Raw genomic sequence first — 26,592 nt, forward strand, 5'->3', positions numbered from 1 at the left:
ATGTATCAATGTCTGATACTGCAATATATCCAGGAGCGCGGCACCGACGGCGTCCTCAGCTATGTCTTACCAGGAGGCAATAAAACTAAGGTCGAAGAAGAAAATCACAGTAGACCATTGAATTACATAAAAGTATATATTACATAGAAAATCAAAGTCATTTAAACAATAAGTCCACTGTTACAATGTACAGTAATAAGGCGAGTGAGGAGCCGGATGTCACTGAGAACCACCCGCTCCGCTACTCGCCGAATGCGGTTTATACAAGTCGTATGAGAGGCCGTAGTTGTGTCGGCTCCGAAAAGGATGACGAGGAAGAAGTTCTGGAAAGTATTTATTAGCTGTTACTGCTGTCAATATACAATGTATGCAAAACAAAGAAACACGCCATTGTTCAAATCTTAAATATTTAACCCGCTAGGATATATATACACATAGAAAAAGCTTGGAATGTTTTATTAAACTCGCTGCAGCTTTCACAGGTCTGTACTTCACACGTCTATGCATCACCTCGAAATAAAACCGTAATCGAGAATCCGACTCCTCCAGAATCGCATGATGTGGCTTTATAACTGGGGCAGCTTGTCTACCGGTGTGTCAAACTTGAAGTCTGCGGGGAACAAGTCTGGAGCTCGTGGGTAGATGAGTCTGTAGGACTGTCGGATGGTCACGTCCGCCACGCCTGCTATGTCACCGATTTCTGTGAAAAGATGATGAGTGGTAAGGGGATCGGACATAGCTGCGTAGTGTTCAGCATGGAGATGGGTCCTGGCGCCGTATGGTAGAAGAGTCAGCGAATATTACCCATCCCAAACATACAAGTCTGCAAACAAAGCCGAGCACACATCCACAAGGCCTGCCACCACTTATCTGCTTCTATATGGAGAGGGGAGGGGTCAAGGGGGTGAGGAAGCAGGGAGAGGAGACAAACAGCTGGTGTATAGCAGAGAGTACAGCACAACATCCTGCAATCCTCTCTCACCAAGTTCCCAGATAAAACACTGGGCACATAAGCACTAATCAGTCTGACCTGTGAATCCACAGTCTCCAAACTGCACAGGCTGGCTCTCTCCTCTTCCTGCTCACTCATCCCCCTTAACAGGTTGTAATGTAAAAGACTGGTTCTGCTTTGTCCATTACAAAGGAGCAAAGTGAACGACGTTGCAGCCACCCCCCTCAAGTTATCATACAGACAGCTTTTTCAGTACAGAAGAAAACTCTTGCTTAATAAACCTATTACAGAGTTTCTTAAAATCGCTTGTACTTCATTTCTACAAAAAAAAAATACAATGACAGGTAAATGCACGCTGAGGAATTCTCGCAGATAACTTCCCACGGATTCCACCACACGCTCCCGCTTAGCCCAAGAATGGATCCCATGCCCCTAAAAGGTTTAGTCCAGGTCATTAGACCTACAGTTGTGCAGAGACTGGCCGCCATTGCAAAGTGCAAAAATGTGCAGCAGTGTTCTGCCTCGCTCCTCCACTCTAGTCTCCAGTTTGGCTGCAGGTTTTGCAATAAGTTCCATTGAAGTGAATGGAGCGTAATTGCAAACCGCACCTGAACTGGAGACAGGAATTGTGTCGTCTCTAGAAAAAAGTGGCCATGTTTTTGTGGCGCTGGATAACCCCTAGGACACTAATGCTGTAAAACCTCAATGCTTTAGAACTTCATACTTTGAGACAAATATAATGCTGCAAAAACAACATCAGAAAACAAGACAAAAGGCGTGCCAACGTGTGGTAAATCCCACAGGAGGGTGAAGTGTGCCCTTAACAACTTCACTCATTCTGCGGTAAGAGCTAAGAGCATGACACCCATGTCGGACTTATTGCACCAACCTGATGCCAGATGGTACAGAGCTACTGCCGGCCATCATCTCAGATGGATAATCACTTTATCTAGTAAGGTAATACACTTAATACTCTGATTCCAAAGCTTTTCAAATACCGATGCTTGAACTCAGAGGAAAACTTATCTTCCTTCAAAATCCTCCTTTATTTTTATACAGCACATTTCCGAGTCAAGGGTGGCACAGAGGCGACATGCCTTCTCACTAAAGACAACACGATCCAGAATTAGAGTAGGGAGACACTGCCCTATGTATCTTGACTCTACTCCACTAAAAAATACTTTGACATCTTGCCCTTAAGCTTAGGCTCATCAAGGCAAGGCACATCGTCAATGCCATAAATACACATCTCTTGCATAGGGTTCATGTATATTTATGTAATGTATGTTTTCAACCATAGGTTCTAGGATAGAGACAGGCCCCCAGTCCTGAACTTTGGGTGACGCCCATACCAGGGGGCTCCACCTAATGCTTAGGTAGGGTGCAATAGAGGACTGCACTCCCACCTTTACTTATAAATACTGGTCCCTGCCTACAGTATATGCATACTGTATATTTGTACATAATATTCACCTAAGTATTGCACCTATAGAGCTTTGTCAGTGTTTTTTCCTTCTCCATGTTAGGATTAGTATTTCAGTGTCGTGACGACCTCTAGTGATAGAAGGAACACAGACAGAGTGAGCCTTCACACCCCATTATTTTACAATCCTATATGGAAAATAAAGGAGGATAAAAGGAAGATTACGCATTGTCCTCTGCAAGGAGCAAGCGCCAGTATAGAGTTAGGGAAGGTTCACACTACGGAACACGGGTGGAGAATTCCCGACAGATTCCGTAGCTCGTACCCGTTCACAGCTGCGCGCCTCTCCGCCCGTACGATAAGACACCATTCTATGCACGGGCGGATTCCACATTCCGACGAAAGAATTGACATGTCAATTCTTTTGGTGGATAGCGGAAATGGGCCTCCCACAGAATGGGGTCTATTGAGTTGGCGGAAAGGCGCGGGGCAGTAAACGGGTACGAGCTATGGAATCCGGTGGAAATTCTCTGTATGGATTCCGCAGTGTAAACCAATCCATACAATTACTGAAATATAAAGTTTCAAGTGCACACACCTGTGACACTACGTAAATGCAAGAACTACCGAGAACTAACATCGACAAGGTTATGATACACCTACACACAGGCGGTATGATGGTGCACCAAAAGCTGCAGAAATATTTCCGAGCAGCGCTCACAGCATCCATACAAGGTCCCCCCAGCAGCCCACAGGTCATCCTTGCGGCATTTCACTAACCTTTCTGTGTCCTCTTTTCGGCAGATGCTTGTGAAGCCATGTAAATGGCAGCAGCTGCCACAGATATGGGACTTCTTCCAGGAACCAGGTCCAGCTCCACCGCCTTGCGTGCGATATAAGTCGCCGCCATCTGCACTTGTTTGGTGAGACTCAAGTTTGAGCAGAACCTGGACATGAAGTCTCCCGTTGTAATCAAATCCACATTTGTTTCCAAAGCTTTCAGGATCAGCTTGAAACATCTGCCAATTTCTTTCTTGGAGATTCTGGAGACGGCGCAGATTTCTACAAAGTAAACACGAGATGTCAGAGTCCTGTAGTCACCTCGCCAGCAACGCTTCTAATTAACCACCAGCAAGTAATCTGCATCAGATGTGTATGGTGGAAGGTGGGCTCCCGACTCAGTGGGGTCTTCATGGAAAGTAAACACAACACAGGTTGCGCTAGTTTCTGCGCCAAATTCACCTTCTGTCATTGTTGCCAAAGAACGAATATTAGATAAACACCAGAGTATTATGGTTTATAATGATAGTTGTTTTTTTTAAATCAACTGGTGCCAGAAAGTGCAAGAGATTTGTACTTTACTTCTGCCACCTCTGTCCATGTCAGGAACTGTCAAGAGCAGATGAGTGAATATACCCCTAAGGGGGGTGCGGATAATGTCCGCGGAATACCGCTGTCTGTCCGTGCGCCTTTCCGCCGGCTCCATAGACACCATTCTATGGGCTGGCGTATTCCTCTATCTGCCGAAAGAAACGACATGTCACTTCTTTCGGCGGATAGCGGAATACGCCAGCCCATAGAATGGTGTCTATGGAGCCGGCGGAAAGTGGCGCGGACAGCGGAATTCTGGACATTATCCGTGAGAATTCCTCAGTATGAACCCACGCTAACTATGGAGCAAGACACCTGCAGAGAGTCAGGAGGAGAGGCGCTCAGCTGTATCTAATAACGTGTAGTGGTCTGAACATCCAGACCGCGCAAAAAGTTTTGAAGAATCTTTGGGAACAGTCAAGTGTTTTTTTGAAATGACAGGAAAACCTGCCGATATATCTCTACTGCACAGGAGATACCAAGGAGGAATGCATGTGTCTTACCTTCATCTTCGGCCCCACTCCCATGCACTTAATCTTTCACGCCTCAAAGCCATTAACCATTAAAGGGGTATTCCAGGGAAAATTGATAAATTGGTAATGGAAAGGGTTAACCAAGGTTAACCCTTTCCTAATATACTTACCTGTCCTTTATTGCCCCCCCAAGGAGATCTCCGGTCCGGCCACGTGATCTTCCAGCTTGCGACTTGTGGATCCTCTTCTTCCGGTTCGGTGACGTCACCATACCCGGCCGGCGTGTGGCTCTTTGTCTTATTAGCGGCAGAGCACTAAACCCTGACTGGCTTGGTAGAGTGTAGCCAATCAGGGTTTAGTGTTCTGCGTCTCCACACACACCAGTTACATCTGCAGGGCCGGCGTCAGCATGTCATTGTGAGGGGTCCCTGCGGGGTGCGATCCGACATCACTCTGCAGGACCCCCCCCGTGTCAGCGATGCCGACCTGAGTCCTGGGAGGGGAAGGGATATGGCAGGCTGTATTACTTCTTTCATAGCCACCAGACATCTGGAGCGGAGCAATGTCGCCCGCTGTATCCCTTCCCCTCCTGGCACTCAAGAGTCGGCATCGCTGACACCCGGGGGAGGGGGGAGGTCCTGCAGAGTGATGTCATGTCACATAACAGCACCCTGCAGGGACCCCTCACAGTGACCTGCTGTACAGTGAGCTGATTCCCCCCGGCCCCCCTCCCTGTGTAATCATTGCGATCCTCCTGGCCCCCTGTGTAATCATTCAGATACACAGATCACTCACCCCACCCTCCGATGTAAGCATGCTGCGGCGGCGCTGGATCCGATCTCAGCGCCTTTTTCAAACAGCTATCCCCCGCTGACAGGCGCTGTGTGTGAGGCAGGAGAGATTTTTCTTGCTCCGTACACAGCGCCTGTCAATCGCCCCGATACAACTCAGCTGACAGGCAGGGTTCAGTGCTCTGCCGCTAATAAGACACGAGAGCCACATGCCGGCCGGGTATGGTGACGTCACCGAACCGGAAGAAGAAGAGGATCCACGAGTCGCAAGCTGGAAGATCACGTGGCCGAACCGGAGATCTCCTTGGGGGGGCAATAAAGGACAGGTAAGTATATTAGGAAAGGGTTAACCTTGGTTAACCCTTTCCATTACCAATTTATCAATTTTCCCTGGAATACCCCTTTAAGTGCACGGGAGTGGTGCCGAGGATAAAGGTAAGACATTGCTTTAATACAATCTCTACTCCAATGACACCCAGCCATATACCTCTTCCCGTGAAATCAACCCCGGCATTCCTACTAAATACTAGTGACCGTCTATCCGCCGTCTAACACTTTGACCTCTCTTTCTCAAACTTAAACTGAACTTTTTGTATACATCTCCACCTACCATCCTTCCCGTGCTCTACGTTCCGCTAATTACCTTACACCAACATCTTCCATAATCAGAACCTCCCACTCCGACCTCCAGGACTTCTCACGTGCTGCACCAGTTCTCTAGAATGCTTTTCCAAAAGACATCAGTCTCATTCCCAAGTCCCAGTTTCAAGCGTGTCCTGTGAACTCATCTTTTCAGGCTTATAAGTTATAACATTTCCTAATCTCATCTTCCTCTCCTCTATTCCTTCTTCATCAACTCTTTAACCTCCTCGGTGCCATGTACTTTCTACCTGAACTCAGAATGGCATGTGACTGGCTCGCCCAATCAGCTATAGGCACTTTGAGACTTTATGTACAATGACTGGAACATCGGGAAATAAAGCACTTGTTGCCTCTCATGTCACCCCCAGTCATCCTAGTCTGTATGCTCTCATGAGCAGGTCTCTATCTTTTTTTAAATGTCTTTATTGTATAATGAAATACAAATATAACCTGCATTGTACGTATATTATATATTATATAATATATTATTTCCTCCTCTGTCTTTTGTGCAGTAGGGACATAGCAATAAAAAAGCTTGACAAATCTAACCTGCTTTTATAATAGTTGTAATAATTAATTTTTAATTGAGGCTGCAACATCAGGACTTCTTGTGGTTCAAAGCAGCTGAGCATAGACCCTGCTACAGTCCTATGGGGGTCTGTTTGGTCCACTTTCACTATATGAAGTCTATTTATTGGCGCCATAATACAGATCATAACATGTTCCTAAGGGTGGTATTACACGGGCTGAGCAGGGCCCGATAATACCTGTAAACGAGCAGCGATCTGCTAGATCGTTTCTCGTTTACTGGGCCTATTACACAGCCCGATAATCGTTTGACAAGGGCTGCAAGGACATAGTTACAGATGTCCTTGCAGCCCTTGCTAAACTGGCATACATTACCCATCCACGTTCCAGGGCTGCTCCTGCCATCCGCTTCTCCCGGGGTCCCGTGCGCGCTCTAGCTTCACAGCGGCCTGTCAGCTGGTAGGCCGCTCAGCCAATCACAGGCCGAGACCGCCGCGGCCTGTGATTGGCTGAGCGGCCTACCAGCTGACAGGCCTCTGTGAAGCTAGAGCGCACGCGGGACCCCGGGAGAAGCGGACGGCAGGAGCAGCCCTGGAGTGTGGATGGGTAATGTATATCGTTAGCCGCCGGCCACGCACCGCTATTACACGCAGCGGTGCGCGGTCGGCGCCCGACGAAAATAGGGTCTAACCTATATCAACGATCAGCCGATGATCGTTGTCATCGGCTGATCGTTGCATTTATTACACGGAGCGATAATCGGCCGAATCGGGCCAATTCGGCCGATTATCGCTCCGTGTAATAGTACCCTTAGTCTCCAGGCTTAACAGAAATAACCAATATCCTCTACAGCTGTGACATCAGGAGGTGCAGCCATGATGGTTTTCTTCTATGGTGAATGGACTGTGGTTACTTCCTGTTCACATCTATGCAATGGTTTCTGTTTATAATGCGGGATAAATTGAATGACTGACCCCAATGACAACAGGGTTTATGTAGCTACACAAAGGTGTCATTTTCCCACATAAAACAATTTGCAACACAGAAGGCTCCAATGCAAAATGTGAACACCCTAAGTGAGAAATAAAAGGACAATCCAGTAATCCCTGCAGCAGATATGACGGCGGGACAGGTGGGAGCACTCACCTTTGAACGTTCGGGGTACACCTTCTTGTCTACATGCAATATACAGACACGCAGAAGCTATGGCGTCGTTGGCTCTGCCCTTCAGGCTTTTCTGTTCATACACTTGTTTAAATAAATTATTAGTCCGATCCTTATAAAGTAAAAAGAAAAGTTGTTTTAGAGAAGTGATATTTCCATCTCTCGCACCAGTCATGATAAGATGCCGACTTACAATGATATTACGTGGGAGGTTTATTCTGTCAGACATATTTGAGATTTCCTTAAACGCGTTCATCATGGCTCGGTCCGAGCTGCTCATTGTCCTTCTGTTTTGGTATTTTGAATTCCCAAATTCATCGAAACTCGCTGATCCGGTTCCCTAAAGTAAAAACACAAAAGTAAATGAACTGAAAAAGATGCCCACACACACACACACACACACACACACACACACACACACACGTTGTCCTCTCATGGCATACACATACACACACGTGGCCCTCTTCTGACATACAGATGACCCCACTCACACGGTCCTATACATGTGCAGGAACTAGACATGAACACTGCTTTTCTTTTGAGTCTTCCTAGGATTCTATCTAGTACAGAGGTATCAAACTTGCGGCCCTCTAGGTGTTGCAAAACTACAATTCCTTGTCCAGACATGATGAGAACTATGGTTTTGCAAATGCTGAAGGGCCGCAAGTTTGATAACAGCCAATATTCTATTTAAAGAGCCGTCTATAACCTGTGGATCTCTAGCTGTTCTGAAACTGCAACTCTCAGAATCTCCTTAAAGGGTACCGTCACAAAGCTTCTAACTTCGTGTACTTGCAGCTAATAGTGACCTTCTGACAAAGGGCGTGACCGGAAACGCGTGTTGGGGTGTTCTTTGGGTAAGACTGCTGCACAGCGTATTTTTGCACTTATAGTATTACTACTTATCTACGGACAAGAAGAGAAAATATCGCTGCACCTCACTCCTATGGCTGATACGAATGCTTCTCAGCTACATTTAAAAACCAACTCCAGGATGTTGGTATATAATTTGATCAAACTATATTGCCCCATGTACCAGCGTGCAGGTCTCCTGGCTCACATGGGTCCCTACACTAACTCACCACCGTGTCAGTCAGCAACCGCCATACCCGCAAGGCGTGCACAACCAGGGAAGGGAGGCCATAGAATGGCCCTGCAACCCCACTGTCATAAGACCAATACCCAGAGGCCCCCGTAAATCCCAGCAGGCACCGCCGGCGGAGAAAGATGTCACCAAACACCACAAGTGTGAACAAGGTCTAAAACACTCACCACACTCCAGCAGGTAGAATGTGAAGGATAGGAGGTACAAGTACATGGGGCAATATGGTTTGATCAAATTATATACCAACATCCTGGAGTTTGTTTTTAAACGTAGCTGAGAAGCATCAGTATCAGCCATAGGTGTGAGGTGCAGCTCTATTTTCTCTTCTTGTCTGTATTTTACATTTCTCCCTTTTCTCAGTGTTTGCACTCCTCCTGGTAAGACCCACATGACCGCAATTCGCAGGAGACACCTGTGCACACATGACTTGTACCTCCTATCCTTCACATTCTACCTGCTGGAGTGTGGTGAGTGTTTTAGACCTAGTTCACACTTGTGATGTTTGGTGACAGCTTTCTCCGCCAGCGGTGCCTGCTGGGATTTACGGGGGCCTCTGGGTATTGTTCCTGTGACAGTGGGGTTGCAGGGCCGTTCTATGGCCTCCCTTCACTGGTTGTGCACGCCTTGTGGGGATGGCGGTCGCTGACTGACACGGTGGTGAGTTAGTCTAGGGGCCCATGTGAGCCAGGAGACCTGCATGCTGGTACATGAGGCAATATGGTTTGATCAAATTATATATCAACATCCTGGAGTTGAGAAGCATTAGTATCAGCCATAGGCGTGAGGTGCAGCGATATTCTCTTCTTGTCCGTATTACTACTTATCTGCCTCTATCTCTCTGATTTGATGTTCACTTTTATGTTGCATGTCTTGCTAGACTTTGAGAACTTTTCCCTAGAGCAATTTATATCTGTCTATATTGGGATACTCTGGCTGGTTTGCTACTCATGCATATACTTTATACTCTTCTTTTTGGGATCTATACTCAGATGTGGGTTGGGTTCTTTACACACTTTGCCTCTGGAGATTTTTTATTGTTGTACTAGGCCACTACAATCTATTTACAATAATCTCATAGGCTAAAGCGTGCATAGACTTTTACCTAGATGCCGTGTAGTCCTCTCTTCCCCTGCTGTGTGTTCTGTCTTGCCTCCATATTTCACATACTTTTATTAATATATGTATTTATGTAGAATTGATATTGTATTTCAATAAACTTTGTTACATAATTTTTGAAAATTATTTCTGTGGCTCATGTGTTTGATGCTCAGGGTTGATGTTTGCTGTAGTACACATTTTTGAGCTAGACTTCTTTGGGATCCGTGTAGTCACATAGCATACGTTTTTTGGGGTTCTTTGCAGCTAATAGTGGGAGATTGTGTTCCCATGGATGTGCCTCCTTTATCTAACAGGGCACATGTATGGAACTTGGAGTTAACGTGAAGTCGTCCCATGACGTCCATCTTCCATTGTCAGCTACTAACACACACCGATAATGAGTTAGGAGCAGTGTGCCTGGCGTCCTTTAAAGACTGGATTTAACTATATAGGGACTTATGTTTATAACACCATTCTACCGTGTTTCCCCGAAAATAAGACCGTGCCTTAAATAATTTTTGCTCCCAAAGAGGCACTCTGTCTTATTTTCAGGGGGTGTCTTATTTCTAGGGAGCTGCACGGGAGGGAAACGGAGGGCTGAGCAGCAAAGGAGGGGGACTGGTGAGCTGAACGGGACAATCATGAGGAAGAAGGGGTGAGCGATAGAGGTAGGTAGTGGTGGACCCCCTTACTTTTGGGGGTGCATTACTTTGGGCTACTTTGTAGATTAGTTGGGGTGTCTTTAAGGGGGATGCCTTATTTTCGGGAAAAAACTGCAGTAGCCGACATGCTCCAGGAGTGATACCTTTCCAATCATTGTTGTCAGGTCGCCACCACTTAGAAGGGGATTCTGGGTGTCTCCAACTCGAGACGGATCTTTGGTAGCTTTGTCATTGCTAAAAGTTCTCCATTCAGAGCCAACATCAATAACACGATCACCTAAAAATTAAAAACGAGAAGATTATTCGGAATTTAGAAGACCTAAAATATGGACTATACAATAGACCGAAGCAAGAAGCAGACAGATAGGACTGAGGACTCTGAAGCTGGTAAGAAAAAATACGTTTAACATAACATTCAAACAATAAAATCATTTTCTGCTAATACATTCCCTTTAAAAACAAAAACTATCCTAATGTGTGTGACTAGCGTAAAGCAAATGTTAGGAGAAGTCCAGTGAAAATTTTTATTAACCCTTTGAGGACCAAGCCCAAAATGACCCATTGGACCGCGCAAATTTTGCACTTTCGTTTTTACCTCCTCCCCTTCTAAGAGCTCTAGCACTTTCAGTTTTCTACCTACAGGGCCACAGGAATAGGTGTACTATGTAATGAAGTCTCATTCTACCATAACACGTATAATTGAACCCCAAATTATTTATGAAGATATAAATTGGTGAAATCGTAAAAAAAAAAATGCAATATGGTAACATTTGGGGGGTTCCAGAGTCTACGTAATGCACTATATGGTAAAAGTGACATGATACCATTATTCTATAGGTCAGTCCGAACACAACCACATGCAGGTTACACAGATTCTCTAATGTTATATTTTTTTTTTATTAAATCCTTATTTTTTTTCAATTAATAACATGGGCCTTTTGTGACAGTTATAACTGCTATATTTTTTCACCTATGGGGCTGTATGGGGTGTAATTTTTTGCACCATGACCTCTAGTTTGTATGAATACCATATTATGTAGATCCAACGTTTTGATCACTTTAATAAAATTTTATATATAATGTAACAAAAAAAAAAAATCAGTAATCCTGGATCTTTTTTCCCCTCTTTTTGTTTATGCCATTCGCAATGACGATTGTTCTATTTCGGTAGATCGGACAATTACACACGCTACGGTATATTATGTTTTATTTATATAAATAGGAAAGGGGGTGATTTTAACTTATTGGGGGAGAGGCTTTGGGGTGTTTATAAAAACTTTATAATTTTATTTATTTATTTATTTTTTTACACATTTTAAGTCCCCCCTGGGGGACTTGCACCTGCAATACTTAGATTGCAAACACTGTACACTGCGGGGGTCCCGATTGGTAAGTGACAGGGAACTGTCATTAATGGCTGCTCACTGCAGTCGGCCCCCACATCCTATGAAGCGTGCTCTGCTCCAGAGCGCGCTTCATAGCACAGGACGTACCGGTACGCCCAGGGTCAACTGGGGACAGTCACCCATGGCGTACCGGTACGTCCTAGGGGTTAAAGTATTGTATTGCCCACCAAAGGTTATACAAATCCCCAATAAAGTTATTACTGGAAATGCTTATAAAGTGCCTTTTTTTGCTTTGTTATCCTCCCTGGATAACATGGTGATGTCCCTCCCTGGATAACATGGTGAGGTCACAACCCGACTCCCAGAGTTGAGCAAGCTGTGGCTGCTGGAGAGTATGACGGCAGGGGGACACTAAGGGACACAGGGCACTGGAGGGACATTGAGCATCCCTCTGCCATCATCCTCTCCAGCAGCCTAAGCCCGAACAGCTCTGGGAGTCGGGTGGTGACATCACCATGTTATCCAGGAAGTGACATCACCATGTTATCCAGGAAGTGACATCACCATGATATCCAGGAAGTGACATCACCATGATATCCAGGAAGTGAAGCCTTGATGCAGTAGTAAGTGCAGGGAAAAAGGACACGTGCATTTCCTGTCATAAGTCTATATTGATGATTTGTATAACTTTTGGTGGACAATACTTTAATAAAAAATTTTGCTGGACTTTTCCCTTAAACTTACTAGGACAACTTAAAAAAAAAAAAAAAAAAGGGGGGTGGGGGGGGGGGGATTTCCTGATAAACCATGCTGAATAGCAGAACTTTTAGATAACCTTTTTTTAAAGTGCAAGGTCCCCCTTATGGGTTTAATAGTGCAGAGAAACCAGAACAGGCTGTAGAATGTCCAGCAGCAGCGCACACAGAGGCAGGAGGAGCCGGGGAGCCACAGAGGAGCTAATTCAAAAAATATGGAAGGGGAAAACAGTCTAAGCAAGCTGCTCCCCTGGAAACTCTCCCGGTGACTGGCAGCAGTAAGGGGTGATACAGGCCTCTCTGCTACCACCAACATGTGTGTTGGGAACTGCAGGACCATAAGCGAAACAGTGCTTGTACACAACAGGGTCCTGTTCCCTCTGTGCTCTGTAAAATCAGCGTCCCCCCTTACTGCTGCCAGGCAATGGAAGTGTGTAAATTACCAAGTATTATAACATTAATTAAAGCAATGGAGTTTCCCTTTAAAAGGAATAAAAAACATCTGTAAATAATGGAAAATCTCACACGTGGAAAGCTGCGGCGTCTGGTGACCTGTTCTTCACTTACCTACAACTAATCCACATTCTGAGCAGATCATATCCCCCGCTCTGTAATCTTCTACCAATATGGCATCCGGGTGATTGGGACAGGTCACTCTCGGCTCCACACTGAGGAGGAAACAGAATACAGGGGTTATTTTATGTATTATGATAACCCCTTGACGACCCAGGAAATAGTTACGCCATGGAAGTCTGTCATCGGACGACCCTGGATGTAACTGTACGTCGTGGTTGTTCTCCTGCTATGAAGCGCGCTTCATAGGAGGTGGGGGTCGGCTGCTGTGAGCAGCTAGCAACTCACAGTTAATGACAGGCTGCAGCGTGTCATTAACTCCTTAAATGCCGCCCCTGCCACTTACCGATCGCTGTATCGGACCGCCGGAGGTCTCTTACCTTCCTCCGTGCGGTCCGATCACACTGATCAATGCTATGCCTATGGCATAGCAATGATCAGTGTATGAAATCAAACTATCATGGCGGAAAAATGAAATGAATGAAAAATAAAACTGTTAAATGTCACAATAGGCCCATTTTATTAATAATTGCCAAAAAAAAGATTTAATAAAAAAAAAAAAATAACAGAATCTGTGTAAACTGCATGTGGTTGTATTCGGACTGGCCTATAGAATAATAGTATGTCACTTTTACCATATAGTGCATTACGTAGGCACAGGAACCCCCCAAAAGTTACCATATTGCATTATTTTTTACGATTTCACCTATTTATATCTTCATAAATAATATATTTGGAATTCCGTCACACGTTATGGTAGAATGAAAGACGCCATTACACAGTACAACTATTCCTGTAACAAACAAGCCATTACATGGCCCTGTAGATAGAAAACTGAAAGTGCTAGAGCTCTTAGAAGGGGAGGAGGGAAAAAACGAAAGCGCAATGATCAAAATTTGCGCCGTCTACTGGGTCATTTTGGGCCTGGTCCTCAAAGGGTTAAAAGCGGTACTCTGGAAAAAATCTTTTTTTCCCTTCAAATCAACTGGTTTCAGAAAGTTAAATAGATTTGTAATTTCCATGGACAGAGGTGGCAGCAGAGAGCACTGTGTCAGACTGGAGAGGATACACCACTTCCTGCAGGACATACGGCAGCTCATAAGTACTGAAAGACTGGAAATCTTTAATAGAATTTATAATTCTATATAACTTTCTGAAACCAGTTGATTTGAAAATGACTTTCATTGGAGTACCCCTTTAAAAATAATGTATCCCCCAATCCACAGGGAAGGGTGATGAGCATCAGATCACAGGGGGTCCGATCCTTGGACAATCTCCAGAGTGGGCCCCAACTTAGCGTACCCCTTTACCTAGAATAGGATGTATGCAGGACATTCACTGGTCAACGACCACCTAGGCCGCAGTTGTGTCAATGCAGCGTTACTCATCCATCCATGTGATGTCATGTAGAGTGAAACTGCTGCTTCCCTGGGCATGATGGGGGTTGTAGTTTTGCCATCCCTTGAGAGTCCCAGGTTGGGGAGGCACAGATTAAACACTATATATAAGAGCCATCCCTCCATACTATATGCTGTACTGTAACATACTGTGCCAGCAGGAGCTGAATCATCATCCCTAAATTACCTCGCTGTAATGATATCACACACTTCCCTGGATCCAGTCTACACTGAAGTATGCGTTTCCGCCGCCGTAACACGCCCTGTTGCTTTTACAGGTTTAGACTACACCCTTTGACTCTTTATAATGGCCCTAAAGTATGAAGCAAACTAGGTGCTGTGTTACAGTGACAGCTAGTCATCCTCCGAGGTCACAGGATCTCCGACTGTACAGCTCTGTAGGCCTTTTACCTGTCACATACATCCATACAGGCAAGTATAGGACCGGACAGCAGGTGCTCCTCTTGGCTCCCGCCATACAATAGTTACTGGTCAGCTCATGGGAGTCCTTAATGATGGCCGAGATTATCCATACAAGCGAACGCACATAACACGGCCTGACTGCTGGATTTCGGGAGACCTTTAATTTTTCCTACAGATGTTGTATAGGGTCCAGTTTTTTGAAGGATTAGTTGTATTTTTATAAGCATAGCTGCCCTTTAAGGATGAGCCGTACTGTACATTAAAGGGGCAGCTCACCAAAAAAAAAAATCCTCTTTCAAAAAAACTGGTCCCAAAGTGTGCCAGAGATTTGTAATTTACTTCTATTAATAAATCTCCAGTCTTCCAGTACTTAGCTGCTGTAGGTCCTGCGGGACATGGTGTATTCTCTCCAGTCTGACACAGTGCTCTCTGCTGCCACCTCTGTCCATGTCAGGAACTGTCCAGAGCAGGAGAGGTTTTCTATGTGGATTTGCTGCTGCTCTGGACAGTTCCTGACATGGACAGAGGTGGCAGCAGAGTGCACTGTGTCAGAGAATACACCGCTTCCTGCAGGACATACAGCAGCTTATAAGTACTGGAAGACTGGAGATTAATAGGAGTAAATTACAAATCTCTGGCACCAGTTGATTTGAAAGGTTTTTTTTGTTTGTTTTTTTAAACTTTATGCATTTTTTGCAACACACCATGACACTGACAAAACATGTCACAATTGTCTTGGTTGTTAACGAGTTAAATCTTAAGCTGAAAGTCACCAGTAGTTATCCGTATCACTTCCTGGTAAACCTGACCTTTCCCCCACAGGAGATATATTCGAGGGGGTTTCCCCAGAAATACAACTAGTTCCTAGATGCCAGGTAACACATGAAGCTTAACAAACAATAATAATGCTTAAGATGGTTTGTTTACATTCACTTTCTAATTCCTATTGTTCTCCTCTCCCCTTAGACGCTGCTTTCTCTCACGATGGTCGTGGGCGTGCTCTGCAGTGTTTTGTGATTGTACCTACACACACAAAGAAAATAAACTCTACTTGTACTTGGGGGTGAGCTCATGTGTTGTGATGAAATTTTTGCATAAAATTCTGTGCAAATCGCAAGGGAAAAAAAAAAAAAAAAGTTTCCACTTCACAAACTCTTCTTTGTGCAAACTGCTTTCTCCTATAATCTATACTGGTTTCTCCTATAATCTATACTGGTTTCTCCTATAATCTATGCTCGTCCCCTGCTGCTGCAATGTAGGTAGCAGAGAGTCCCGTGTTAAGACATCTTAGGTCCTGGTCACATGACTGACAGCTGGGGGCCAGTGGCCCTGAGGTAGGAGTACTCTGGGGAACAAGGGCCACACATTGTAATTCCCACAGGTGGACACGGACCATGGCAACAAACAAAACAAAAGTAAAGCATGGGTGTGAAATCTTTGGCTGTCCTGGTACAAGGTTGGACTAAGGCATCACTACAGGTATTTTGCCTTGACTAGACTGCAGTTTCATCTCATCACCAGACAGATGTACAGCAAGACCAGCAGATGGCAGAGAAGTTGTACCCGCACCATGTCTTTCCCACAACATCCTGCTGCAGAGTACTGAACCCAACCCCTCAGATGCCACAGTCCACAGCAACCACTGCATCTAGGAGGTTTGGGAGAGGAGGCGGGGCACAGGAGGGGGTGGGGCCTTGGTAGTTGTCAGGCCTAACAAGTGACAGATGCCTAGGCCTGCTATTGCTATATAATGACTAGCTGGTGGCCCATGACATACAGAGAGGCAATGAGGGGGCTTTCACACATACTTTGCAGGGTCCACAACTGTTCCCGGCATCATTCATATCATCGGGGGTTCCAAAACGGTTTAAAGGGGTTGGCCAGTTTATAGTAAAAAGAGTTCAGTGTACAGTATTAGTAGGTTTACTCACTCACTGACAGCAGTTCCCTGTGTACTTCAGAGCTAAAATCAGACTCCTTCTCCCCCCTCCTTCAGGCTGGGCTGCCCTGCTCTGTGGTGGCCCTGTCCATAAGATGGCCAACATGGAGGAGCATGTGACCAGGCCCGCCCCCCAGTGCCCACCACTGAGCCTGTATATGCCTATGGTGGACAATGGGGGGGTGGGGCATGGTCACATGTCTTATCTTATGGACTGAAACACCACAGAGCAGGGCAGCCCAGCCTGAAGGATGGAAGTCAGATAGTCAATAGTTTCCTTTCATTGCACGCATGAGGAAGGAGGCATGTCCTCCGAAACGCTCATGTGCCATGGAAGTTATACATAGGCTCTAAAACAGTTTGTACGCCGTGTTGGACTATTAATAAACCGCAGCAATTGTGGAAACCTTCAGAGGAGAGTACAGCCTGTTTACTTGGAGGACCCGTATACAAATCACAGGACTTCTTCCCACTCTCCCTATAAATAACTACTAGACTCTTCCCGAAGCAGCTGGCCTCTATAAGGCATATGGGGAGCTGAACATATGTATATACTGTACAAGCATCCCATCATTACACCCCGGACCCCCGTGCCATGTATGTAATAACCCATCACATGTGACTGCAGGATCTAACGGCTCACGCTGTGCGCTTCACTGCAGCATTTAATGGAAAGCAAATTAAGAATACCAGAGATGTATAAAACCCCTAAAGAGCATAATAAACACTTAGCATGATGCGCTAGCTTTACTACATACAAAATACACTGAAAATCTCAGTCACTTTTTTTTGGCAGAAATCAATAGTCCAGCCGATTCTAAGAAACATAATTGGGTTTATTAGGAAAATCTGCCATTATCTGCATTCAAAAAGACTTTCCTCAGCCGCCCCCCCTCCTCCTCTCTCTCATTCACTGCTCATCAGGAAATTTCAACTCTTTTACATCAGACCTGCCCTGTGTAACCTATGGAGAGGGGAGGGGGAGGAGGAAGGAGGGAGATTAGTCACCAGCAGAGAACAAAGATTACACAGCAGGACCTGTGTGAAAGCCAGTATTTAGAGGTCACTGCTGACTTCAGAGGAGATAGCCCAGTGATGTAGCTTTAAATTAACTTGTTGTCCAGTTTTGGTGAAACAGTGACACTAAGTCCTATACACATCTGATGTCCACCAGAAAGGAAGTTGGGCTTAAGACATCAAAGCAGACAGTCCACTTCCAAACCAAGGAACGCATAAAAGACCACAGAAAAGGTAATACATTTGTATATTTCTAAAGTATATTTAACATTATATGTTAATTTATTACACAGTTAACCCCTTGATCACCAAGTTTCTATTTTTTTCCCCCCACTGTCAGGTGCTGAAATTTTTTGTCAACCTATGGGAAGGCCCGTTTTCTGTGGAATAAGTTGTACTTTTTAATATATATATATATATATATATATATATATATATATATATATATATATATATATATATATATATATATATATATATATATATATATATATATATATATATATATATATATATACACTAAACAAAGTAACGCAGCACTCAAGATATAGGTGGCCAGCCGTACACCGGAGATCAGCCGGCGTTCAAGTAGATATTCAAGGCAAAATACTGCAGCACTCCAAGAATAGTGAAAAATATTCAAAGTGGTTTATTCAATCCATATAACAGGTAATGCAATTACCATTACCTGTTATATGGATTCAATAAACAACTACCTGTTATATGGATTGAATAAACCACTTTGAATATTTTTCACTATTCTTGGAGTGCCGCAGTATTTTGCCTTGAAAAAATAAATAAATAAAATATATATATATATATATATATATATATATATATATATATATTTTAGACCTAATTAATTGAATTCTATCATTTCGCCCCTTATTTGAAAATACGATTCAAATAGATAATTTTTTTTTTGAAATGTGCTCTGACCTGCAGGGGGAGCAGCAGAGCTCAGGGCCGGGGTGTTGTGGTTACTGGCAGCCTCCAGTTAGAACACAGAGAACCAGTAGACCTTGCCAGAGGCACATATCTGGTATAGCTGAGGCCGCCTGCTGCCATGGAAATCCATCTGCTAGTGTCTCTCCCCGATACGAAGGTGACAGATGCCCAGAATCCACTGGAACGCAGAGATCAAATTTTAAGAGGTTAAACCCCAAAGATTGTCAGTCCTTCTGCTCCTGGTAGTTTGGGCAGGCGCCCCTGCTGTCATGTAACAGCCCAGCTCTCATGATATTCTGCATCTTGCAGTCACCAAGGTGTTAAAAGAAAAGGTTTCATCTCAGGACAAACCAGGAACTAAATGTTACGGAAAGAAGAGAAAGTGGCGACATGATGGAAACGGATAAGGTTTAGGGGGAAAGATACAAAACAAGAACAGGGGCACAATCCGAGGTTATTTGGAAAGTAGGTGGGAAAACAACACTGGAAAATCTTACTGAAAGAGTAGTAGATGCTTAGAACAAACTTCCAGAAGATGTTAATATGCCTGGGATAAACCCACCAGCCCCTATACTATTTCCTTATTGTATACTACCTATAGTCTTTCATGTCTTCTGTTTTTGCATCACTACATAACGTGGCCATACAAAAACTCGCAAACATAAATAATCTTCAGATATATGTAACTTATGAAACCCCACAGGTTGTCCTTCCACAATCCATACATGCCACATCATAAACAGCTCTCCAGTGACGGAGAGACATAAAGCCGCCTTGTTAACCAGGTAATACTTTGCTTTCAGTGACATGAAAGCATGTAAGCAAGCTGTTAGAGAGTGAAAATTATAATATATATATATATATATATATATATATATATATATATATATATATATATATATATATATATATATCCATACAAACCTGCTGCATTGACACGACAGAGGCCTCAAATGCAGGACACAAAGAGAAGCCGGTGACGGCAGGACGGATGGTGAATACTGACGCTACACGGCTCCATGTACAGCCAAAATCACTCGCGTCGAGATGTGGAACAAAATTACAGTCCCTGACCACAGAGCTGATGTTAGGTTTCCAGATATAGTATTTCTCATAGTGTATATTTTACTTAGTACATAGATATCCCCCCCACAATGGTGTCCTGGGACATGGAGTGACTGAAGCATTATATAAGAGAACACCGCCACACTGCAACTAATGGCAGAGAACGTGGACACTGCGCAACCCACAAGGGATCGCAACCTGACAGGAGACAGAAACACAGACCTGCCAGGTCTCTGCACAATACCAATCACCGCCGGCAGCTGCAATATCACTATCTTGTGTGACACAGCAAAAGGCTGGCATATAGCCCAAGGCCCCTATTCCACCGGACGATTATCGTTCGCATAATCGTTACCGATTAACGATCTCAAACGACCGCTATTGCGAAAGACCTGAAAACGTTCACTCATTTCCATGGAACGATAATCGTTACTTATGATCGTATTTGCGATAGTTTTTTCTTCTATTTTTCTTCGCTATTGCGTTCGTATCTACTGCGAACAAAGTCTTATTCAATGCGAACGAGAAATGATAAAAAATGGGTCTGGTCGTTTTAACTGCTATTCAAACGAACGATTATAGTTTAGAGTCAATCGATTTAACGATAATCTGAACGATAATCGTCCGGTGGAATAGGGCCCATTGGCAGGAAAAGGAAACCTGCCGCCCTCCAGCTGTTGCAAAACTACAATTCCCATCATACCTAGGCAGCCAAAGTTTTGGCTGTCCAGGCATTATGGGAATTGTAGTCTTGCAACAGCTGGAGGTCGTCAGGTTCCCCATCCCTGGCCCAAGGGCTTGCAGCATGGCACAGAAACAATCCTCAGCCAGCCATACACATCTAAAGCTCCTATTCCAGGGCCGACTGAGGAGAAAATGAGTGCCGTCAGTGCTCATTTGCTCCTCGTTCCCCACTCGCTGTCACCGCTGTTACACGCAGCGGCAGCGAGCGGGTGAGTGCGGAAGGGCTGCCCGGGTGATTTTGTTAGATCTGGGCAGCCCATAGAGGATAGTGGCGGTCTGCTGCCTTCGCTCCTATTCCACGGAGCCACGGCAGCAGATTCCTACTATCAGTCGTTTGTCTTTCAACGTGGTTGAAAGACAAACGACAGCAACGATCATCCAACATGAACTATGTCGGCTGATCGTTGCCTTCTATTCCACAGGACGATTATCGTCCGTAATGGCTAATAATCATTCCGTGGAATAGGGCCTTAAAGCAGGGGTGGCAAACTGGCAGCCCTCCAGCAGTTGCAAAACTACAATTACCACCATGCATCCCAGCAACCTACAAGGATGGGAATTGTAGTTTTGCAATGGCTGAAGGGCCACCAGTTTGACACCTGTGATCTAAGGTATATAGAGACAAAGACTGTGGCAAATGATAATAAATAAGCACATACCTGATTGTCTATGGTGGAGCCAGGCGAGCCATTTGTCGTACACCCAGCTGCAGCTATGTAATGTTTATGGCCGGCCTCCGGCTATACACACACAGATCTGCATACAGATAGAGGTGACAACTGCTGCAAAAACTCTATACAACACATGGATTAGGCCGGAGTAACTCTCTACTTACACACATGATCATAGAGAGGTGATTCTGAATACTCAAGACATCCATCGTCTGACAAACATGTCCGGGTCCTCTGAAAAAAACATTTTTTGTAACCCAGGCCGCACATACAGCCCTAGTCTTTACACATATGGGTGTATAGCAGGCATATTTGTATAGGGGTTCCCTGGAGATTTTTTTTTTTTTTAAATCAACTGGTATCAAAGTTATACACTTTGATACAACCTCTGTCCATGTCAGGAACTGTCAAGATCAGCAGCAAATCCCCATAGAAAACCTCTCCTGCTCTGGACAGTTCCTGACATGGACAGAGGTGGCAGCAGAGAGCACTGTCAGTCTGGGAAGAATACACCACTTCCTGCAGGACATACAGCAGCTAAGTACTGGAAGGCCGGAGATTCTTCAATAGAATACACAAATCTGTATAACTTTCTGTGGCGCCACACTGAGGATAAGTTTCTAAACTTCCTCCTGGGCACAGTTTGATATATTAGCTGTTTATTTCTTATGCTAATGAGGCATTGTGGTGCACTGGGGGCAGGACTACTGCCGTCCGTGCACAGATCGGCATCCAAAGTGCCCGGTACATTATAGGGGCAGGTTAGATTCTTCCCTTAAAGTGACTGTACCACCAGGCCCAGGCTGAAGCACTGGAGGCGGCCGACCCACCCTTAGTGGGAGGAAACCCCGCCCCTCTATGATAGGGTTCTATTGACTCTAATGGAGTCACGTCATGGAGGGGCTGGGGTTTCTTCCCACTGGGGGTGGGTCGGCCGCCTCCAGTGCTTCAGCCTGGGCCTGGTGGTACAGTCACTTTAACAAACCATATTCAGGATGCATCCCTCAACCCCGCTGTAGATCCATCAAGAGAACCACAGTGTTATAGATTCAACAGAACCAGGGAAGGTCACAAGAGACGGTGGAGTTACGACTAACACACAAATTATACGTGAGCACGGTTCTAAGTACAGCGGGCATTCATGTGATGCTTTCTTCCTGAAATCAATGGAAATTCTTCTCCAGGTCACACTATCCAGTGACTTCTTCAGAGCACCACGTGCCTGTGATCACACATGTGACTCTGTGCATTCCTATGGGAAGTCACTGAGCTCCAGCGCTCGGCCTGACTAACCTCAGACATGAGGTGTCAAGAGCAAGTAGCATTTTATAAGGGTTAAAGCCATGTGACCTTATTACGTCACTCTTAGGCAATGTAAATATATATTTCAATTATATATATTTATGTTACTTCTATAGGAGTGTGACTGCTGCGAGGCTCCATCTTCATGGGTGCAAACACTGTGGTCCCTAACAAGTAGGTTGTGGCTTTCACAGGTCATGTGTGCATTACTGGTATGATATATCTCCTACATACGTATGGGCACAAGTGCCACCGAACATTACAGACACTTGACACTATTCACATTGCATTACACCTGCAAACGACAAAGCGGCTGATCAGGTGATGGAAACATTGCGGAGCCTGCAGCATTTTAATTCAGGCTCTGAACAGCTGATCAATATAGGTTATCATTTGTTTTATCCTAGTAAACCCCTGGAAATGAGTTATAAAGGAAATATATTTCATTCTTACAATACAATGCGGATATACATCAAGATTCTGTCAAAACAAAGTACACCACCATATACTGTGGCGTAGCCATAGGGGAGGATCATTGTGCTTGGATCACGTAATCACATACTGGTGTAAAACAAAGTAAACAGTTTTGGCAAATTACAACTACAACAGTGGAATATATCGGAGACCTTCCTATAGTTACAGTGTATATCCGTGACGGACAGCTGGAACCTCATGTGAACGGAGTCTTGAAAAAACAGATCAATAAAATGACGCGTACAATCAGTCGGCTGCTATTATATAACGTATTCCTGTCCTCAGATCTATGACTTCCTGGGAAGGACGTCCGTTCTTATACTCACAGGAGAAATCATGCAGCTTTTTCAGACTCCTGATCGGTATCCCCCACCCCCAACCCTTTGGCCATGTAAGCATGTTGGAAGCAGTAGTTTTTTTTGAGGGGGCGGGCAATGCAGCAGACCTTACTGAAGCTGTCACTATAGGAGCTTACTTTACAGTGGTTGCAAAACTACAAGTTGATTAATGGCGGCCTAGAGATAATACAGCGCCACATACTGACTGAAAACAACAAAGTTGTCAGATGGCGTCAACAAGGGCAAAAACCCAGCGGCGCCCCTTATCCCCCCCCCCCCCTCAGCAGCAGCACGGTTCTTGGGTTATGTTCACACTTGTTTTTCCCATTTTTTATGCCCTTTTGGAATGTTTAATGCACATCAGGTATATGCTCGCAACTCAAGTATGATGAGGTGTTCACATCCAATACACATAAAACTGCCATATGACAAAATAATACCACACACTTACTGTAATGGCCGTAATAAGTTCTAGGCAAACTAAAACATTATCCCACCGAGTTCAATATGAAAAAAACGATGGCTTAGATAGTAAAAATGGATGTTATTGTATGAAATAATGAAGAACCTGTATTCTAAAAAAAAAATTTAAAAAGTAAACCCGGCCTTGCACATTATAACTATGTGGCAGCCCCTTTAAGGGCAGCCACATCAGATGTCATCCAGCTCTCCTATCATGTGACACTGTGTATGGATCATAAACTGTGGCAAAATGCCTGAAACCAAAGAAACAATGGAGCGGAGCCATTTCCCCCCCGCCCAAAAAAAAAGTCCTGTCACTTGCCCCTTAGTAAAGATCTTACATAGACCGAAAAGATAGCCCCTTTAAGAGCCATGGTGGCAGCCATATTGAATGTCACCCAACTTTCCTAGGCACAGATAACAGACTGATTTGGACAGGCCACAGACTGAAGGGGCGTGCTGTGTGTGTTGTGTGGGTACAGGGCTCTGTGGGGTCAGGGGGGCGCACAGCTCTGGGGGAGCAGGGGGTACAGCTCTGGGGGAAAGGGTAACAGGGCTCCGGGGGGGCAGGGGGCACAGGACTCCATGGGGGCAGGGGGGCACAGCTCTGGGGGGGGGTAACAGGGCTCCATGGGGGCAGAGGGGCACAGCTCTGGAGGGGGGGGGGGGGTAACAGGGCTCCATGGGGGCAGAGGGGCACAGCTCTGGAGGAGGGGGGGTAACAGGGCTCCGGGGGGGGGGGGGGGGGGCAGGGGGCACAGGGCTCCATGGGGGGGGGGGTAACAGGGCTCCATGGGGGCAGAGGGGCACAGCTCTGGAGGGGTGGGGGGGGTAACAGGGCTCCATGGGGGCAGAGGGGCACAGCTCTGGAGGGGGGGGGGTAACAGGGCTCCGGGGGGGGGGGGGCAGGGGGCACAGGGCTCCATGGGGGGGGGGGGGTAACAGGGCTCCATGGGGGCAGAGGGGCACAGCTCTGGAGGGGGGGGGGGGGGTAACAGGGCTCCATGGGGGCAGAGGGGCACAGCTCTGGAGGGGTGGGGGGGTAACAGGGCTCCATGGGGGCAGAGGGGCACAGCTCTGGGGGGGGGGGGGTAACAGGGCTCCGGGGGGGGGGGCAGGGGGCACAGGGCTCCATGGGGGGGGGGGGTAACAGGGCTCCATGGGGGCAGAGGGCCACAGCTCTGGGGGGGGGGGGGGGGTAACAGGGCTCGGGGGGGGGGGCAGGGGGCACAGCTCTAGGGGGCACAGGGCAGCACAACTCGGGGGGGGGGGGGTCAGGGGTTGGGGGGGGGGGGGCACAGGGCTCTGAGAGTCCCCCGGGGTCAGGGCCCTGAGGTAATTTCTGGTCAGACACCCGGGGGCGGCTACTCAGGGGCCCCCGGCTACAAAGAGCTCCCCTCAGCCCAGGCCGGGGGCCCCACACTCGCCCCACAGCCCTGAGGCGAGCCCGACAGCTGCCCGCCCTCACAGCCAGCCGGGCTCCGGATACCGAGCAGCCGTAAGCCGAGCCCTCACAGCCGGCAGCCTACAACACATCTGAGGCGACAGTATAACCAGACAGGGCACTCACCGACTTGTCGACGCCATTGTTAACGGCGTCCGGCTCGAACGAGCTGCCCGACAAGTAAACCTGAAGCTTTCTGCGCTCCTCCTTTTATAGAGCTCGGTCACGTGCTGCGGGGGGACGCGGCCAGCGGCGAACGACGGCTCATTGTTAGCGCTCGCGCATGCGCACGCGGCAATTGTGGGCGCCAGTGCGCATGTCTCCAGACAGCCTGTCTGCCTTGTGAGGAACCGCTTAGTGCGCAGGCGCGTCGTGCGGCGGAGTCATCAGCGAGCGCGCGCTGTGCCCCCAATGCTTTCACTTTCCCACGTGGTTTCGTTTACCTTACACCGAACCACGTGACTCGTAGCCGGGAGGCGGAGCCTGCAGCTGCGCACAACTGCCTGGTGAACAGTATGATGGGACTTGTAGTTTAATCATAACTCCCAACGTTTTGGACTGCTAAAGAAGGACGCTTGTGGTTCAGTCTAGGAAAATTTCTATAGTCTTTAATTCAAGGATGCGTGTGTATGTATATATATATATATATATATATATATATATATATATATATATATATATATATATATACACACATATATGCGTGTATATATATATACACATATATATATATATACACACACACACACTTAGGGTTCCTTTACACAGACAGATTTATATGACAGAAGAAGCCAAGAAGCCAAAGCCAGGAACAGACTATAACCAGGGAACAGGTTATAAAGGAAAGACTAATATTTCTCATCTCTTCAAATCAATTCCTGGCTTTGGCTTCAAAAATGTGTCAGATAAATGTCCTGTATACAGAGCAATATGAACAAGTCTTTCATTACAACCCTACCAAAGAGATAGAGGTTTTATTTTTTTTTTACACTTTTTAAAGGAAAATGGCTTTGTATTTTGACCTAATATTTCCATGTATGATGGTGTATTACAGCGCGGAGATCTGTAGCTCTTTTCAGTATTAGTTTGCGTTAAAGTTTGCGTTAAAGGAGAAGTTCGGCCAAAATTTATTTTTTTATATGTTATTACTTATGGAAAGTTATACAATTTTCTAATGTACATTAATTATGGGAAATGCTCATATACTGCTATTTCCCTTAATTTAGTGTATCAGGAAGTGTTAGAATTATCTCTGAAGCAGTGACGTCACGACGAAAGGTGTAATTCCTATGGAGTGTCCAGCAGGGGGCGCTCTATATATAGAAGTCAATGAGTACCATTGACTTCTATATATAGTGCGCCCCTGCTGGACACTCCATTGGAATTACACCTTTCGTCGTGACGTCACTGCTTCAGAGATAATTCTAACACTTCCTGATACACTAAATTAAGGGAAATAGCAGTATATGAGCATTTCCCATAATT

General features: G+C 45.7%; 1 protein-coding gene across 1 annotated transcript; it reads right to left on the minus strand.

Annotated features, from left to right (window-relative positions):
* Positions 1 to 117: 117 nt before the first annotated feature.
* GTF2B (general transcription factor IIB) lies at positions 118 to 25,398 on the minus strand. The gene is made up of 7 exons (XM_069969073.1): positions 25,234 to 25,398; positions 12,878 to 12,978; positions 10,353 to 10,486; positions 7,538 to 7,684; positions 7,327 to 7,456; positions 3,156 to 3,437; positions 118 to 700 (listed from the first exon to the last, which is right to left on the minus strand). The coding sequence occupies exons 1-7, from the start codon at positions 25,248 to 25,250 to the stop codon at positions 567 to 569; spliced, it is 945 nt and encodes a 314-aa protein (XP_069825174.1). The 5' UTR covers positions 25,251 to 25,398; the 3' UTR covers positions 118 to 566.
* Between the last annotated feature and the right edge of the window lie 1,194 nt (positions 25,399 to 26,592).

This window comes from Dendropsophus ebraccatus, chromosome 4 (assembly GCF_027789765.1).
Source record: "Dendropsophus ebraccatus isolate aDenEbr1 chromosome 4, aDenEbr1.pat, whole genome shotgun sequence".
Lineage (NCBI taxonomy): Eukaryota > Metazoa > Chordata > Amphibia > Anura > Hylidae > Dendropsophus > Dendropsophus ebraccatus.